We start from the raw sequence: 16,253 nt of genomic DNA on the forward strand, positions 1-16,253 counted from the left end.
AGCTAATCAGAAAATTAAAGGAAATTAATCCTAACTTTGCAATACCAACCTGGAGGGTGAACGTGATTTCATCACGGACAAGAAGTTCCTGGATCAACATTTTTGTTGGTCCTGGAACAACATTCCAATCAACCAATCAGATTTGAGGGACAAGATTACAGTTTATGTCAAGTTTAGGTTTACAGCCAGAGTTATGTGCTTCTACATCAGTGTTATTCACCTATCATTTCCCTCTGATTTTAGGGATAACTCATGGGTGTTAGGTTTAGGGGTAGGGATTGGGATTGGGCTAGGGGACAAAATATGTTGATCCAGGAACATTGGCAAATGCAATTTTACTTGCCATATGCAATTTTAATACAACTTGGTATAATGACACTATTTTCTTTTTTATCTTTTTTTTTTTTTTTTTACAGCAGAACTGAATTCTGTTTGTGTTATTGATCATTATTTTCCTGTTTATCACTGTAAAGCTGAAACAGTGCTATAAAGGTGACTTGACACGAGAATTTCACAACAGTTCTGCTTCGTTACAGACACCGTATTTTATTTTGAATTATACCACTATTAATTAAATTCATCTAACAAAAAAAAAATCGAATTTGCTTATGTTAGTTTAGAAATGCATGCCACATTATTTCCGTTTTATGATGAACGTATGTATTTTATAATAATATAAGCCATTAGGTGTCGCTGCGCGCGCAGCCTGCAGTGATTCTGAAGACGAACGCCAATCAGAGTCCATCCAGATTCTCAAGTGTCCGATCCATTCTAACACGAGGAGAGGGAGAGAGAAGGGGAGAAGGGTAAAGGACAAGGGACAACACGGAAGAAGCTGGAAACACCGGGAAAGGTTTACGTTTTAAAGAGGAATTTGGACGATTGGGGATCTTTGGACAGGGGAAATCCCGTAAAGGGAAAGTCAAGATCGGCAAGAGCATCAGACATGAATCCGAGGTGAGTTTATGTTAATGCATGTATCGTGTGAGTTACCTGCGGCGCGTTCAGGTGTGCTAAGTGAGCGCGTGCCAACATAGATTACGATAACTGGCGCTCGTGCATGTCTGGACAGCAGGAAAACTTATTGTACTTTTTGGTCGGATTTTCTTTTTTAAATACTACTTAGAATGCATCTTAAAATACATATATACAAAATATCTTAAAATGTTTTCATCCCAAAATTTGACAACAAATAAAACAAAACACAACTTGCCAGCCAGAGTGACTACTATCACATAGCCTACTATCACTATTAGGCTACATACTACAACATATTTCATCCCGTCTGTATAGCTGTTAGAACAAAACTGATCAATATACATGCTTAAAAATAAAGGTTCTTCAGGAGTTCTTAAGTTCAGCAAGGAGTTCAAGTAGGAACTCTATCCTGATGAAGAACCGTTTTTTTTTTAACTGTGTATGGTTTTGTATGAGTTATATTGTTTTTTTGGAGATTAAAAAAATAATTGTTATTGATGTCACATTATGGGTTCTTAAGACCCCATACTACATGGATGGTTGTCTAAACAACTAACTTAATCAAAACTTTTTTTGTTAAGAGTGTGTGCAAGAAACTGCGATCTGTCAATAGGCCATGGCATCTATTACACTGACACTAGACCTGCTAATAAAAAGAATAATCTTACTTGAGCCTTAATTTTCAGAATAAATAATTAGCTACATGAATGAAAATGACACATATCTATTATTGAAGCTCACAAAATTTCCAGTGGTGTAGTTACATCATATGACTACATTTTTTTTGTCAGTGTGTTGGGTGATGCAGTCTTTGCATAATTTCTGCAGCTTTTCTGTCTAAATATCGGGATCAAATAAATGCCTGTGTAAAAGGGTGTGAGTTAAGACTTATGAATTGTGTCATTATAGATAGTAGTACTGATGCTACAGATACACCAATAAATTAGCTTACAAATAATTAAACTAATCTTAAATTTCTCCAGATAATAATTATAGATTGAATTTGTCAACTTCAATGTCAAGGGCATCTAATTGTTTGAGATCAAAACATTGCTTACCATCTAAGTTCCCGTACAAAAAACTAATGTAGCACTTTATTTTAAGGTGACGTATTTACACTTTACTGCATTGTAATAACAGTAAATTATGCATAATTACAAGTAACTAACCCTAAAGCAAACCAAACCTTAACTGTCACTGTTTAAGTACATGTTAAATTAATATGACTCAGCCTACTTATTTGAGTAAGTAACTACGTCACCTTAAAATAAAGTGTAACCAAAAGTACCAAGGCACTTTGATATATAGGCTATATACCATGGTACATATTCCTCAAGGTTCTTCCAAAAATACCATGGTACAGCCATACAGTATTAATAACATGATGGTATTTTTTGTTGTGCAACTGTCTTCAATTAATACAATTTAAATAGCCTAAGACATACATTTTTATGCGAAAGTTAATCAGTGTATTTGTGAGTAAACATACAGACAGGGGTGTGCCGTTTCAGTATTTATTTTCCTGAATAACATGATCACGAACTCAATACAGAAGTTATAGCCACCAGGCTATCTGTGTTTAAGTAGTTCACAGTCATAATAACAGCTACTCTATAACGTAAAAATATGTTGTGATACGATAAAACGCCTGTCTCTTTAAGACGAAGCCTCGATGTGTTGAGAAGTTCAAGTTGGGGTCACTCTAAGTTCCTGCCCTCGATTTTACCTTTTAGTTTTATTGTAGACTGACATCACACGAGGCGCTAAAACACTCACACAGCCCAGAAGCCCATTATCATCTCCAGTCGCGTTATTACATCCATGCAAAAATAGCCAAGGAAATTACAAAACATACAAAAAAACCGAGGAAAACTGATGGAGTACGCACGTATTTTTATAGGAGGAGTGAGTGAGTGAGAGAGAGAGAGAGCGAGAGAGAGAGATAGGAGGAGGAGGGACAGAGAGCAAGAGGGAGGGTGAGCAACACGAAATTCATTGCAATTAATAATAAAAAAGAGTTGGCAGTCGTGCTCGGAAAACTGGCATGGTTTTTGGGAGGCTGGCAGTTCAAAGTTGAAACGTCAGAAATGACTCCAAAAGACTGTTGAGATGATCATTAAGGGAGACTTAGATCGGATGGCAGAAGAGATCGGGCATCCAGGTAACGTTCAATGCTCTTAACATTTTAACCATAGCCTCTTCATCAACACTTTATTCATAGTTATACACAATATTATTCCGAGATTCAACTGTTTAAATTGTCAGCACTTTTGGAGTTAGATGTAAATGTTTTAAAAAATCAAGACCCGATTGTTTGCCTTTCGGTATTTTTTGTATTGCACATTTTAGTAGGCTATTATTAACCCCACGATTATTTTCAGCACGCAAATACTTGCTTTTTTTGGAGAGATCAAAAGTTTTAAAATATTTAGAAACGGTAAAGTTTTCATTTATTGCCTTGAGAAAGCGAACAAGGGACTTTGCAAAGTACAAGTTTAATCGCATTATGAATCCAGAAGTGTTGTGATCGGTGATTGGCGGTGTGATCATCACAGTGACGGGGCTCTCAGCTCATCCTTAATTGAAAATTCATGGTGTTTCACATGCGAGTGATTTGACTTTAAAGAGAATGATTCGATTTTAAAGACAGCTACACGATGTCTTGCTTAAAGTTCAGTCTGAACGTAAATGAACTATTTCAATTCTGCATGTTTTGAGAGTTTTAGATTGTTGATGTCACTTAGGCTATTTTAGATTAGATTCTCTGTTTAGACTGAACAACATTTCGCACGTTTATTGACTAGCTCTCAATAATGTATTTTGTTTAATGAAAACTAAACGATTTAATGGAGTGATATAATTTAGTTTTATACGGAGTCAAACAAATATTTTTTAAAAGACCCTATAGCCTACCCTAATCATAGATGTAAAACTAAGAAATAATTGTATGGCATAATAGATTTTTTTTTAAATTAACATTTAAAAGTGTAACATGCTCATAGAGAGAATGAGAATATTCTCATGCTTGCCTAGATTTTTTTTTAAAATTTATTTTCAACTTCTCTAATAGACTCCATCCAAGAGATTCTTATGGTAGGTAGCCGAACATAAAACCGATATAGGCCTAGATTATGTGATATGTGGTTAGAATATTTCCATCTCATCCCTGACCATAGAGGCCACATATAGGGGATGGTGAGCAAATCCTCCCAGTAGTATTTATGAATGAATATCCAGAGCTGCGTGTGCTGATGGAGCGCGCGAGAGAATATGATCGCAATAAGACAAGCTGTGGAAGAGGAATCTGCAACGCATGATATGCTCTTTTCCAAGCTCCTACCTTCAAAATATATGCAAAATGGTCGATAAATCTCAGTTGTTTTGCTGTTTGACTTTAAACCACTTTAAACAGGCACGATCCAAGACAAACGCTCGCTTCTTGGTGCCAAGAGGTTTTGCGCAGGTTTTACCTTCCATTCACAAAACGAGCATGTCTTAGGAAACAGTAAAACTTGAAAAATAAGTTATGGCAAACTCTTTTAAAACTGACATTAATTAAAAACTAATTTCAAACATTTTTATTCTCTTTTTATTTCTTGAACACGTGTTGGCTATCTGCACTTTATAGGCTATTTCAAATTATAGGGCCAACATTCTTTAAATTATGCTTGTCATTTGAATGTATAGCCTATGTATCCGTATATGTTTTTCTGTTTTATGTGCCATTCCTTTTCCTGAAACAACAACAACAACAAACAAACAAAATACACCGAGGCCTATAAATATTTATTGTGTTTCTCATGTTTACAACGTCTATACGCCACTTCAGGAATTTTGAAAGATGTGCTTTATGACTGATTGACTGTATGTTCCTTAAAGGCACATTAGACTAATTCTACGGGATAAATCTCTAAGGGAGGACGCTTTTGCGGTAAAAAAAAAAAAAAAAAAAAAAAAAAAGAGAGAAAGATGACAGACCGAGGGCGGAGAGAGAGAGAGTGAGAGAGAGGAAGTCTTAAGAACACGAGCAGACCCCTGCCTCGCCCCTAAACCAGCAAAATGACAACAGAGACAAAACACAGGGCTAATGAATACCAAAGCACCTAAAATATGACCCATGCACTGTCTTTAATCCAGTCCATACCATACCAAATATAGCAAATAGACCAAGCTGTAGCATGATGCGCTGCACACCCGAACAATTTTATTGAGCATCGATAGCGTTTGTATTTATATTCAAATTAGTTATTCAAATTAACTTTATTTATTCAGTAAAATGTTTTTGAGATTGACGACCCATTTAGGCTAATGTTTTCTAATGTTTAGATCAAAACCACTTTTGTTGAGACGTTTTAAAAAAAGGCTTATTCATTTAAATCATATTCACTCAAATTCTCTGATGCAAAAGTGTGTTTTAAAGACGCGTAGGTCATAGGCTATGATTGAGAGGAAGTAGGCTGAGTGTTTACGCGTTAAATTCAAACAGTCGTTTTATAACACGTCTTTCATCACTTCCCTTTTAATCTTAACACGTTGAAGGTCTGAAAGGATTTTATTATGTTTGTTGACAACGCTGTCTGACTGATTTTCGTTCTTTGTATTTCTAATAAAAACTTTCAGGTTTAACCACAGCCCTCTTTCCATTTCCCCCCGTTTCTTTCTTTATTGTTTACATTTTTCCTTCTATTTTGTCATCTTCTTGTGCTTAATAGAAGTTGTTATAAGCAGCACGTTCAGGACAGTTCGGCACGAATCGTTGTAAATCACGCGCTCATATCTGCTGCTTTGTCAAACTCTCACAGCTAATGGAAAGACCATGAGCCAAAAATGGCTATTCACCTTAAAATACACCTGTCAGTGATGAGACGTGTCCGTGGGCAGCAGGGGAGGAGATGAGTTAGGCTACACAACGTTAGTGCTTTATTAAGACAGATGCGGCCTGAGAGGACATTTTGCGGGTAATGTTTGTTTGGTTGAGGCGCTTCATTGTGGTAACTTTGCCTGCAACAGGCAATTGATATAATTTCGTCTCTTTGTTTCTGTGCGTTCGTGAAAGTGTATCCTCTTTTATATTGGCCTAATTACAAATTATGCAATTATATAATCGTTAAAAAAACTAGAAATTAAACGGAATACATGATTTATGAATTAGGAAAATTGTATTGAATAACCTTTAACTCGAGTGTTCAGGCTGACATAAAGGAGGAAGGTAGCCTACAGGTGCACTGCAGACCGAACATAACCAGCTCCGGCATTATTTCCACAAGACGGAAATGTTCAAAAATAATTTAAAACCATGACTTCTGATTTGAAGCGTTGTTGTTTTTCCCTGATGTGCAAATGTTTTTTGGCACCGGGCTAAATGAACTGTTTTGACACAAAAAATTTACACATATAGGCTAATTGTTTTATAAATATATGTTGTCAGTAATTTTTTTTATTTTATTATTTTATTTTAATAGACGAACTTTAATTCTGTCCATGTATGGTTTCTCTGCCTCACTGTGTTTATTTCTATAGTGGAGATACCAGAATGACAAGCGCGTCCTCCTGCGTCTCTACAGTGCACAGTTGCTCTTTACTTTAAAGAGAGACAGAGATGCAGCTTTTTTGTGCATTACATTTTACTGTTTTAATTTTAATAAATAGGAATAGTGGAAACCAGACCCCCCCCCCCCCCTTTTTTTTTTTTTGTACAGGCCTACATGTCAACTGTTTATTTGGGGTTAGCCTGATGAGGTTATACCTTAGCAACTGTTTGAGCTCCTTCCCTCAAGATCAGTATCGGACACTGCAAAAAACAGTATGCTACTAATTTCTTAAAACTTTGTTGTAGTTTTACACACATGCACACACACAGGAAGCGTCCTCATAAACCATATTTACGTTGTAATACCCATGTTATTATACAAATTTGTGTCCTCACCATATATACAAGAACACACACAAATATATACATATATATATATATATATATATATATTAGTAATATCCCGAATGTTATTTAAATGGGTTGTAGGAGATGAATAACCAGAAAATTACTGACAGGAATTTCTTTAAAAAGGCAAACCACTAAAAGTCATTGAATAATTCACACATTGTGTATAACACTGATTTTCTGGCGTTACGGTTGTGGTTGAATTTATAGGGTAGATTGCGTTGCTGGATTTAAGGGCTAATTAAATGGAAGCTTATGACTACAAACTACAGTATTCATCTAAGAGGATTATTTTATACAATGAAATAAACAATGAGAGGAGGAACTGATGTTGTGATGACTATTTATTTAGCTTCTTGTTTCCCATCAGTGAAACCAGCCCCTGAGGGACCCTAAATATCCGTTTTATCTACAGACTATCCTTACGTAGCAGGGTTTAAACAATAAACATTACATATTTACCAGAAAATATTATTTTTGCGAATTGTTGCATTCAGCTTAGAATTTAAACTTGCCATTGTTGGTTGAATGTTTATGCAGTAACTTGTAGGAACCCTCTGACAAGTGATCTTTTGAAAATGGTTTGATTTGTAAGTCACACTTCTATACAGTATACTACAGCAGAGTGTCCTGTCATGAATTTGCTGCATTTTTTGTCCCTGCTGGTTTATGCCTGCTGTTCATCACACTTGCAAAACCTTCAGTCTGACTTTGTTTAAAACTCCACACACCACCTCTGGAATTCTTTATCAGGAAGACAGCAATATGAAAACATGTTTATACTGGCATTTGTCCCCTGTCTTTTTTCTTTCTTTTTTTGTTAACTACTTCACTGTAAGTTTTAAACATGTGGGTTTGTATCTCGATAATGACAAAACCATTGCAGTTTCACTCGGTCAGCTATAGCTCACTTTTATGGAGTTCTTCTGATGCTTGTTGTATTAAAGGAAAAGCTGAATTGTTTGCCCTCAATTCCCTACCTGAAAGTCTACAAAGATATCAAAGAGTAAATGAAGAACCATATTAAGACTCAAGAAAATGCACACAAGCTTAAGTGTTCTTTTTCATATCTTTAAGGGCTGCCAGTCAAGTTTTACAAGGTAGTCTAACACGAACAGATGTGTCAGTAATGTGTTATATTTCAAAAGACAGCTATTTAAAAAAAAGGGAATAGGCATGGCCTCTTATACCACTGTACTCAAATAAGTAAGCAAAATTCAGCTGCATTTGATAAGCATCTGGTAGTAAATTTGTCTGCAACAAATATCTGGCTTCTAATTGTTGCATTTCTCTTCTGTTTCAGGTATTGGTCTGAAGTCGATGCTGGATGCCATGGAAGTCCCAAGTCATGCTAGGCACCTCCTCTTGCAATTGAACACACAACGAACCAAAGGCTTCTTATGTGATGTTATCATTGTGGTGCAGAATGCACTGTTCCGTGCTCACAAGAACATCCTGGCAGCCAGTAGCCTCTACCTTAAGTCTCTTGTTGTTCATGACAACCTCATCAATCTGGACCATGAAATGGTCAGTCCAGGTGTGTTTCGAGTCATTCTTGACTATATTTACACAGGACGCTTAAGTGAAGGTGACCCCACCTCACCAACTGAGCCAAATATAGGTGCAGTGCTGGCGGCTGCAAGTTACCTGCAACTGCTGGATCTGGTGACTCTATGCAAGAAGAAGCTGAAGAGGAATGGGAAGTACCATTTACGTCCTAACCCTGGGTTTTTACCTTACAAGATAGACCCCAGTGCCATGGGGGGAAGGCGGTTTCGAATATCTCCCCCTGTCATCCACTCAGTAATGAGCACCCCTCGACCTACACCATTAGAGGACCTGCCCTCCCTCCCACTGCCCCCCCATGGTGGAGAGATTTATGCACCAGCTCACACCCAGGGTCCACCACCATACCCCCCAGCAAAGGCATCCCTGTCGCCACAGTCAGGCCTGCGCTTGGCCCCTACTGACAGGAACTGTTCATCTGTCTATGGCCTTGACTTGTCCAAGAAAAGCCCCCAATCCCAGCATCCTTCTGGTCATCCCCACTTGATCTCCTCACTTCACCCAGAGGAGGAGCCTGAGGGGGAGCTAGACCAAAGCACCAGCCCCCTGCTCAGTCCTAACGATGGCTCCAGAAAAATGGAGGCAGCCCATCATGCGGGGTCTCTCACCCCACACCCCTTCCCCCATCCCAATCATCCACTTGCACCCCATCTTCCCCACCTGCACCGTCCTCAGGGCCAAGAACCTTACCCCTGCCCTCCCAGCCCAGAACCCATGGAGGACTCCAGAGAACAAGGTCGAGATGGGTCCAGCATCTATCGGTGGGTGAAGAATGAGCCTTCCAACCCAGAGGATGAAGATGAGGAGGATGAAGAGGATGACAGTGGAGGAATGGGTGAGCAGGATAAAGAGAGACACCACCAGCACATGAACCACCATAAGAATAGCGAGGAAAAGCTGAACATGAGCGAACGGGGCTATGACAGGGGGAATTGCGATGATGCAGAGGATGAGAATGGGACCGGCAGTGAGGAGACGGGGAGCAGTGAGGGTCGTCCATCTCCATCTGTTCCAGGTGGAAGATATCACATGCCGTACGAGCCAGAGAGTTTTGGGGATAACTTGTACGTGTGCATCCCTTGCGACAAAGGCTTCCCCAGTTCAGAGCAGCTTAATGCCCATGTGGAAACGCATAATGAGGAAGAGCTAAACAATGGGAGTGAGGTGGACAACAACAGCAGCAAACCCATCAATGCCCATGGACCTACAAGCTTGAACAGCACTAGTGGCCTCCACAGCCCTTTCCTAGACAACAAATCGGCACAAAACCTCCATTCCATTGGACTTGGGGAGATCATACGACCATATCGCTGTTCTTCCTGTGACAAGTCTTATAAAGATCCCGCCACCCTGAGGCAGCATGAAAAAACCCACTGGCTTACACGCCCATACCCCTGTAGCATCTGTGGCAAGAAGTTCACCCAACGTGGTACCATGACACGCCACATGCGCAGCCATTTGGGCCTAAAACCCTTTGCCTGTGACGCCTGCGGCATGCGCTTTACTCGGCAGTACCGTCTGACGGAGCACATGCGCATTCACTCCGGAGAGAAGCCCTACGAGTGCCAGGTGTGCGGTGGCAAGTTTGCACAGCAGCGCAACCTCATCAGTCACATGAAGATGCACAGCAGTGGAGCAGCTGGTGGAGGACTGACCCCTGACGGCAAGCTGAAGATGGACTTCTCCGAGGGGATTTATCCCCTGAGCAAGTACGCAGCTGAGCATTTGGGTCTGAAGCAGGAGAAAACCTCAGACCTTTTTGCAGCTTCTCAGCACCTGCTGGCTGACGCCAAGGTCATGGAGAGCCTCTACCCGCTGTCAAAGCTGGCTGTGGAACACCTCGGCCTCACTCACAACAAGATGGACATCCTGAACCCGTCTTTGCCGCCCACTTCCCAGCAGCTCTCGGCAGAGTCCCGCACCATTGACCGCTACTCTCCCAGCTAGAGGGGGGAACCACTAACTATACTTTCTAAAGAGACATCACTGTATACCATTCACAGTATTCAACTCTCACCTCATCTTCATTTGAACCTGCACCTCAAAGAGTGGAGGCCGGAATGTGTTGGCCATAAAAATGCACAAAGCTGTTTAATTCTGAACGTGCCTTTCTTTGCAGATTTTGCAGTACGTGCATTTCTTAAAATTACTTTTCTAAAAGGAGGAAACTGCTTTATTTATAATCTGTTTTGACCGTTGGACACTCAGACAATGCAGTATTTATAAAAAAAAACAACTTCTTTTTTGTTCAATCACCGAGCCAAACAACCAATTGAAAACCAAAAAGAGATTGTTTTTATTTATTTTTATTTTCCTTTTTTTTTTTTTGTATGATGAAAAGCCAAAGAGAAAATGTCAAATGTTACAAAAGAGAGTTGCAATCGTACCCTAAACCTGTGTACTAAGTATTATTGGTGTATATAGAATGAAAAAGCACATATGAACAATATTCAGGGCTTCTGTCCAGAATGGAGAGAGTAATCTGGACAAAAGAAAAAGCCAAATCTTTGGGATTTTATAGTAATTGGAGGACTTTTTATAGACTATTTTTCGGAGTACTGGATCACCTGTATCTGATTTTCCAGCTTTGTGAATGGCCCAGTTTTTTTTCCATACTAAAGGGAGCAACTAACTGAAGAGTGTTTGTTCCAGGACTTAGGTAAAGTGATCTAAGCTTTTCTCTGCATTGATGTAGTTATCCCCTTCAGCGTGGAATGATAGTTCACAGAGAGTGCCATTTTTTTTTTTTTTACCTTCAGGTGTATGGTCCCGAGCTATTTAGTGTCTTTGTTCCATTTCCTTTCCTCAAATGCCAAGTGCCTTAAGCTTATTGAAAAAGTAGCAAGTACTGCCCTGTGATCTCACAACTGGAATATCTTTGTGCATATTCCGATCATGATATAACAATCTGTGTCCACGTGTTTCGGTCCATCTGGTGCAACAGACTAAGCATGGGTGGTGCCTTTGAAAAGTTCATATGCTTCAGTTGCATTGCAGTCGACCCCTTTGAAAGATTCTCTGCATGACTAGATGTTTAACGGTCACAGCGAAGGCACTTTTGTGTATATAAACAGTGACATTTTGTAAGTGATTGATTCAGCAACACCTTTAAGACCTTTCCTTATGTGAAATGTTTGAGAGGGCCTCCTCACCCCTATTACAGTGCAGTTAATTTCAGGCTAATGTGACGGCTTTAACCCCGTGGTGCCTCACACACACACACACACACACACACACACACACACGTACGTAGAGCCGTTAATGTGACAACCATCTGAACATGAGGAGCAGGGCTCTCTCTCTCTCTCTATCTGATACTGTGAGCGCAGATAGCAGCAGCTGGTCCACTCAGGGTAAGCCCTGTGAAATCTCAGATTTTCGAAGACTATCCGCGCTTGTCTTTCCCACTAATGTTAGATTTTATGCCAGTTGACCGGGCCCTGTGATCTGATCATACACCCTAATCCCCCAGCTACCGCACTAACATATCATAAGCTACACTTACAACGACCAATCCTTCATTTCTTTCAAGCAACATGAAACACGGTAGCCTTTTAGGGTTGCTTCCTTTATGTCTTACAATTCATCTGCTTTGACTCTAAATAAATCGTTTTACCGTAGATGTAAATGCTCTAATAAGATACGGCACCTGCTGTTTTTTATTCCAAAGACCATGTTGACATTTTTGTCTTTTCCTCTGCCAGACCTTAAGTGAAATTTTTATTCGTTAACCACTAGTTACAATTGCAACCTCAGTTGGTGAATGTGAAAACTTAAACCACAAATGCACTGTGAAAGAACTAGTGAATCTTAAAGCTTTAGAGCTTAGTGAATATTGAACCTGGGCTTTACTCTGTAGAATGTCAGCTATACAAAGTGTTTCTGTTTTCTTTTTTTAATATTTTGGTCAGATTGAACTCTCTTAATCAAAGCGAAATGACATTGGTGCTTACCTCAGGACTGAGCCTATCAAAGGGTGGGTGACACAATGCTTTAGCAATAGTTTAACATAAAAACACAAACATATTTGCTGTCTGTGTCTTATACATTATAATTCAAGCACACTTTCTGAAGGGATCTTATTGTTTTTTAAACATGTGGTTATTTCACAATGCAAAAAACTTGTCTTTTTTATTCCCCCTTGAAATGATTATTTGATTTTGTTTCTTTTCTGATTAGCCTATGCAACTGTCTACTATTTTTACATTACAGAATACTGTAGTTACACAATGAAACGGTAAATGACTTAATTACCATAAAAGGCAAATTTGTAAATTAAAAATGATTTCTTGATAAGAATTCTGTATGTTTCTCTGTACACTTGAAGGTACTTAGAGTTATAAAGCACAGTTTGAAACTCACACATGCACTAAAAGAAATGCCAGACAGCAAGTCCGATTACTGTTAACGTTATGCTGTATAAGAAATGTTGTGTGTTTATCAATAATTCGCCGCAATGATAAACACTTGGCCGGGTTGGTAAGGAGGGAAGCATAGTTTCTGAAGTTGATTGACCAATTTGTTCTGGGCGGGCCTGCAGAAACTTTAGCTGACCTTTTTGCCGAGAGGCAGGATTAGACTCCCAGTGAGGTTTTGTATACATGTACTATTAAACCACACGCATGAAACCAGCTTGTTTGGGGCGAGACAGATGCTGAAATTTCCCAACACTCTTAAGTGGACAGCCGAGATCCAGAAATTCCTCTCAACTTAATTTTGCAAAACACATGAAAACAGTCTGGGCACGGAGGTTTGTTTGTATCCAAACGAAACCCAGAGCGTAAACGGAATACAAATCTTCTGACTCGAGGCATAGAACAATATTACAGCTATCATAACAGTTAAAACTCTGACCGCAGACATATTAATACTCGCTGAGGAGATGTGGCAGTCCGTTTGAAGTGGATTTCAGTGGTGGGAAAATAAATCTCACACTCCCCTTCTCCACCATTCATTAGCTCGCTCTCATCGAAAATCTATCGCTCTCTCTTTCCTGCTCCCCGACAGACAAAACAAGAGGAAAAAAAGAAAGAAATTTTCCACTTCGGTTCCAAAAGCATAGAGAAAAGAAAACGAAATATTAAGTGCCTCTGCATTCACTGACGGCTCTGGGAATATAGAGGTGTGTGTGAGTCGGGGATCAGGGGGCAGGTGAGATGTTTGGTTGTGTTTTTTACGCTCCAGCAATCTGAACCTACCAAAAGTGCTTCTGTTAATGGAACGGTTACAAAGGAGTAAAGTTGAGCCGGGGAAGTGAACTTTTGACTCTGTAGTAGCAGTGAGCAGGATGTTTGGTGTGGTTCTGCTCAAAAGCAGATAGGCAGATGATGATAGAGAGGGACAGAGAAAGCAAAGGACGGTGAGAGAGAACAGAGCAGGACTGCAGACGTTGTCTATCTATGGAAAAGCAGACTGAAAACCTCCATCCTTGATTTGTGCTCCTCAAAGATGTTTCGATACCAGTTTACCCAAATTTACAGCATTTGTGGCATAGTGCTGATTACAAAAATGTATTTAGACTTGTCGTCCCTGCTTTAAAAGAGCGAAAGTCTGGGTTACAGCGAGGCACTTATAATGCAACCGAATGGGGCCAATCCGTAAACATTCAAATTACTCACTGTTTCAAAAGACAATGGGTGTTTTAACATGATTTTAATGTGAAAGTAGGATGTTATATCTAGTATTAAAACTTTGTGGCCATGACAGCATAACACACCCTAGGGCTGTAAAAAATGATCAGATAATACACAAGTTTTAACAGAAGAAGTGCTTTTATAAAATCACTTCAGAAAGTTTCCCATTTACTTCTACTGCAAGTGCCGTATTGAATCACCATAACCTTATTTTTTAAAAGAAAGGGGACAAATTAAGATGGTTAATCAAAAAAATGCTGTCGATTTAGCTTGACTTGTATTAAACCTCGAATAATCATTTGATAATCTTCTCTTCCTTTCGGTTTTTGGCGGTGTTTGGCATCTCTGAGTCATTAACCCTCTGTTCACCCTGCTTGTCCTCATCACGGGCTCTGCGAAGAGAAACAAAACTTGAGATATGGAGTAAAAAATGTGGAACAATATACTCTGAGTCTGACCATGCTTCATAAATATGTCCAAAGGAAATATTCCTCTCAGTTTCAGGAAACCCCACTCAGTGAGAGCTGAAAACCAAAGCTGGTCATAAAGTATAGAAGGAACCAATATACTCTTTGAATGTTTAAATAGCCAAATCTAAAGCTTTTTTTTAGTTAGAAGGTTCATCACAAGAATGATTAAATGCATAATTGTCAGTTTTGTGCATATCCTCTCAGAGAGATAATCTTCACAGGTTCAAAGCATTGAGATTCTTAGAAATTCTTATCAATAAAATGTCCTTGCTCACTTCCTTCATACAGCTGGTACTTTTTTTTTTACCCATCTAGATTTAACATAAATTGTTGATCTTGACTCATGTACAGCAGTCTGCAGTGAGTCATGTGGAATCTTCCATGATTGTGGGATGTCTTGGTGTCAGTGGTGTGGCCCACAATGCACCTGTCCATCTGTCTGCTTCATTGTCTCATTGTTTAGAAGAAGGAAAATAGTTCAATAGGGAGTGAGGGTGCTTTGACACATTCATCTGTTTTACATCATCATTTTTGTGGCTTCATATTTGAATCATGACTTCGATCACTCGTCTTTCTCAGTGGTCTTCTCGTTCGTGCCACTCCTTCTTCTTCCTCCCACTCAATCTCCTCCCTTCATTCTCTATACATGACCTCGAGCCGTTGTTCTCCCTCTCCTATAGCCTGACCCACGATGCTCAGCTCTTGCCCACACCTCTGATGAAGAGGCACCCAACTGTTTTTCATGCTGAAGAAGACAGTTGTCTAAATGTTTATGTGAATAACTTCTCTTTAAGCCCCGATCGAGCTCCCAAGTGAACTTAAAGGCATGTGTTAATATCCTCCACTAGGCAACGTAAACTATGTAAACCTTATACGGGGGCTATTGTCTCTGACTAAATAACTATAAATATATCCCAGAGATGCAGATTAAAGAGGAAGTTGGTGATTAAGGAAACTTGACCATATAAAAGGGAAATGAACATACTAATGCCGCCCGCACTTGCCAGTAAGGCCAACATGTTTAGGGTTGCACAATTTTGGCCGGGTCACACAGATGTTTTTGCCTCCCACTGAATCTGTGGAAATATTAAAATGACATGCTTTTTAAAAAAAGAAAGTTTCTTCAATTATTTTTTTAGTTCAATATAAACCACATTATGGGTCAATGACGTGATTTTGACGGTGGTGGGGGTGGGGGTCTGGAATCAATTGATATTGAAGAATATATTTAAAAAACAATGACAGACACATTTCTGACAAGGACTTGAATGCTGTTCAATTAATTTTGTGCTCACAAATGTATTCTAAGTGTAAGGAAAATATTTGATTACTTTTTACTTGATAGATACACCATTTTATATTTTTAGATTTGTACAATATTTTTTCTTTTCATTATCCAAGTCGTCATTATTTGTCATTGACCCATAAAGAACCCATTTTTGCTGAAATGGTTCTTTATGTTGGTTCTTCCAGGCATTTTTCATAAGGCAAGAGCAAAGTTCATTGTGAGTCATTTTCTGTCAGTCCTTTGGGACTGATTTTACAAAACAAATCTGTCTTGTGTTCTTGACCTTGTAATGGATCACTAAACAGCAAGTAGAGAAACATTTGTGAGAGTGTCAAGTTACGTTTTAGTTGTTTTCTCAGAGTGGCACTGAGGCATAATAG

General features: G+C 39.2%; 1 protein-coding gene across 2 annotated transcripts; it reads left to right on the forward strand.

Annotated features, from left to right (window-relative positions):
• The first annotated feature begins 793 nt into the window (after positions 1–793).
• On the forward strand, positions 794–13,538 carry hic1 (hypermethylated in cancer 1). 2 transcript variants are annotated; one of them, XM_079885576.1, is made up of 2 exons: positions 794–957; positions 8,220–13,538. In XM_079885576.1, exon 2 carries the CDS (start codon positions 8,237–8,239, stop codon positions 10,427–10,429), a length of 2,193 nt encoding a protein of 730 aa, XP_079741702.1. In that variant the 5' UTR covers positions 794–957; positions 8,220–8,236; the 3' UTR covers positions 10,430–13,538. The 2 variants fall into 2 exon arrangements, with proteins under 2 accessions (XP_079741702.1, XP_079741701.1); XM_079885575.1 differs by lacking the exon at positions 794–957 and adding an exon at positions 2,973–3,139.
• Positions 13,539–16,253: the final 2,715 nt, after the last annotated feature.

The sequence above is a fragment of the Squalius cephalus genome, assembly GCF_949319135.1.
Source record: "Squalius cephalus genome assembly, chromosome: 11".
Lineage (NCBI taxonomy): Eukaryota > Metazoa > Chordata > Actinopteri > Cypriniformes > Leuciscidae > Squalius > Squalius cephalus.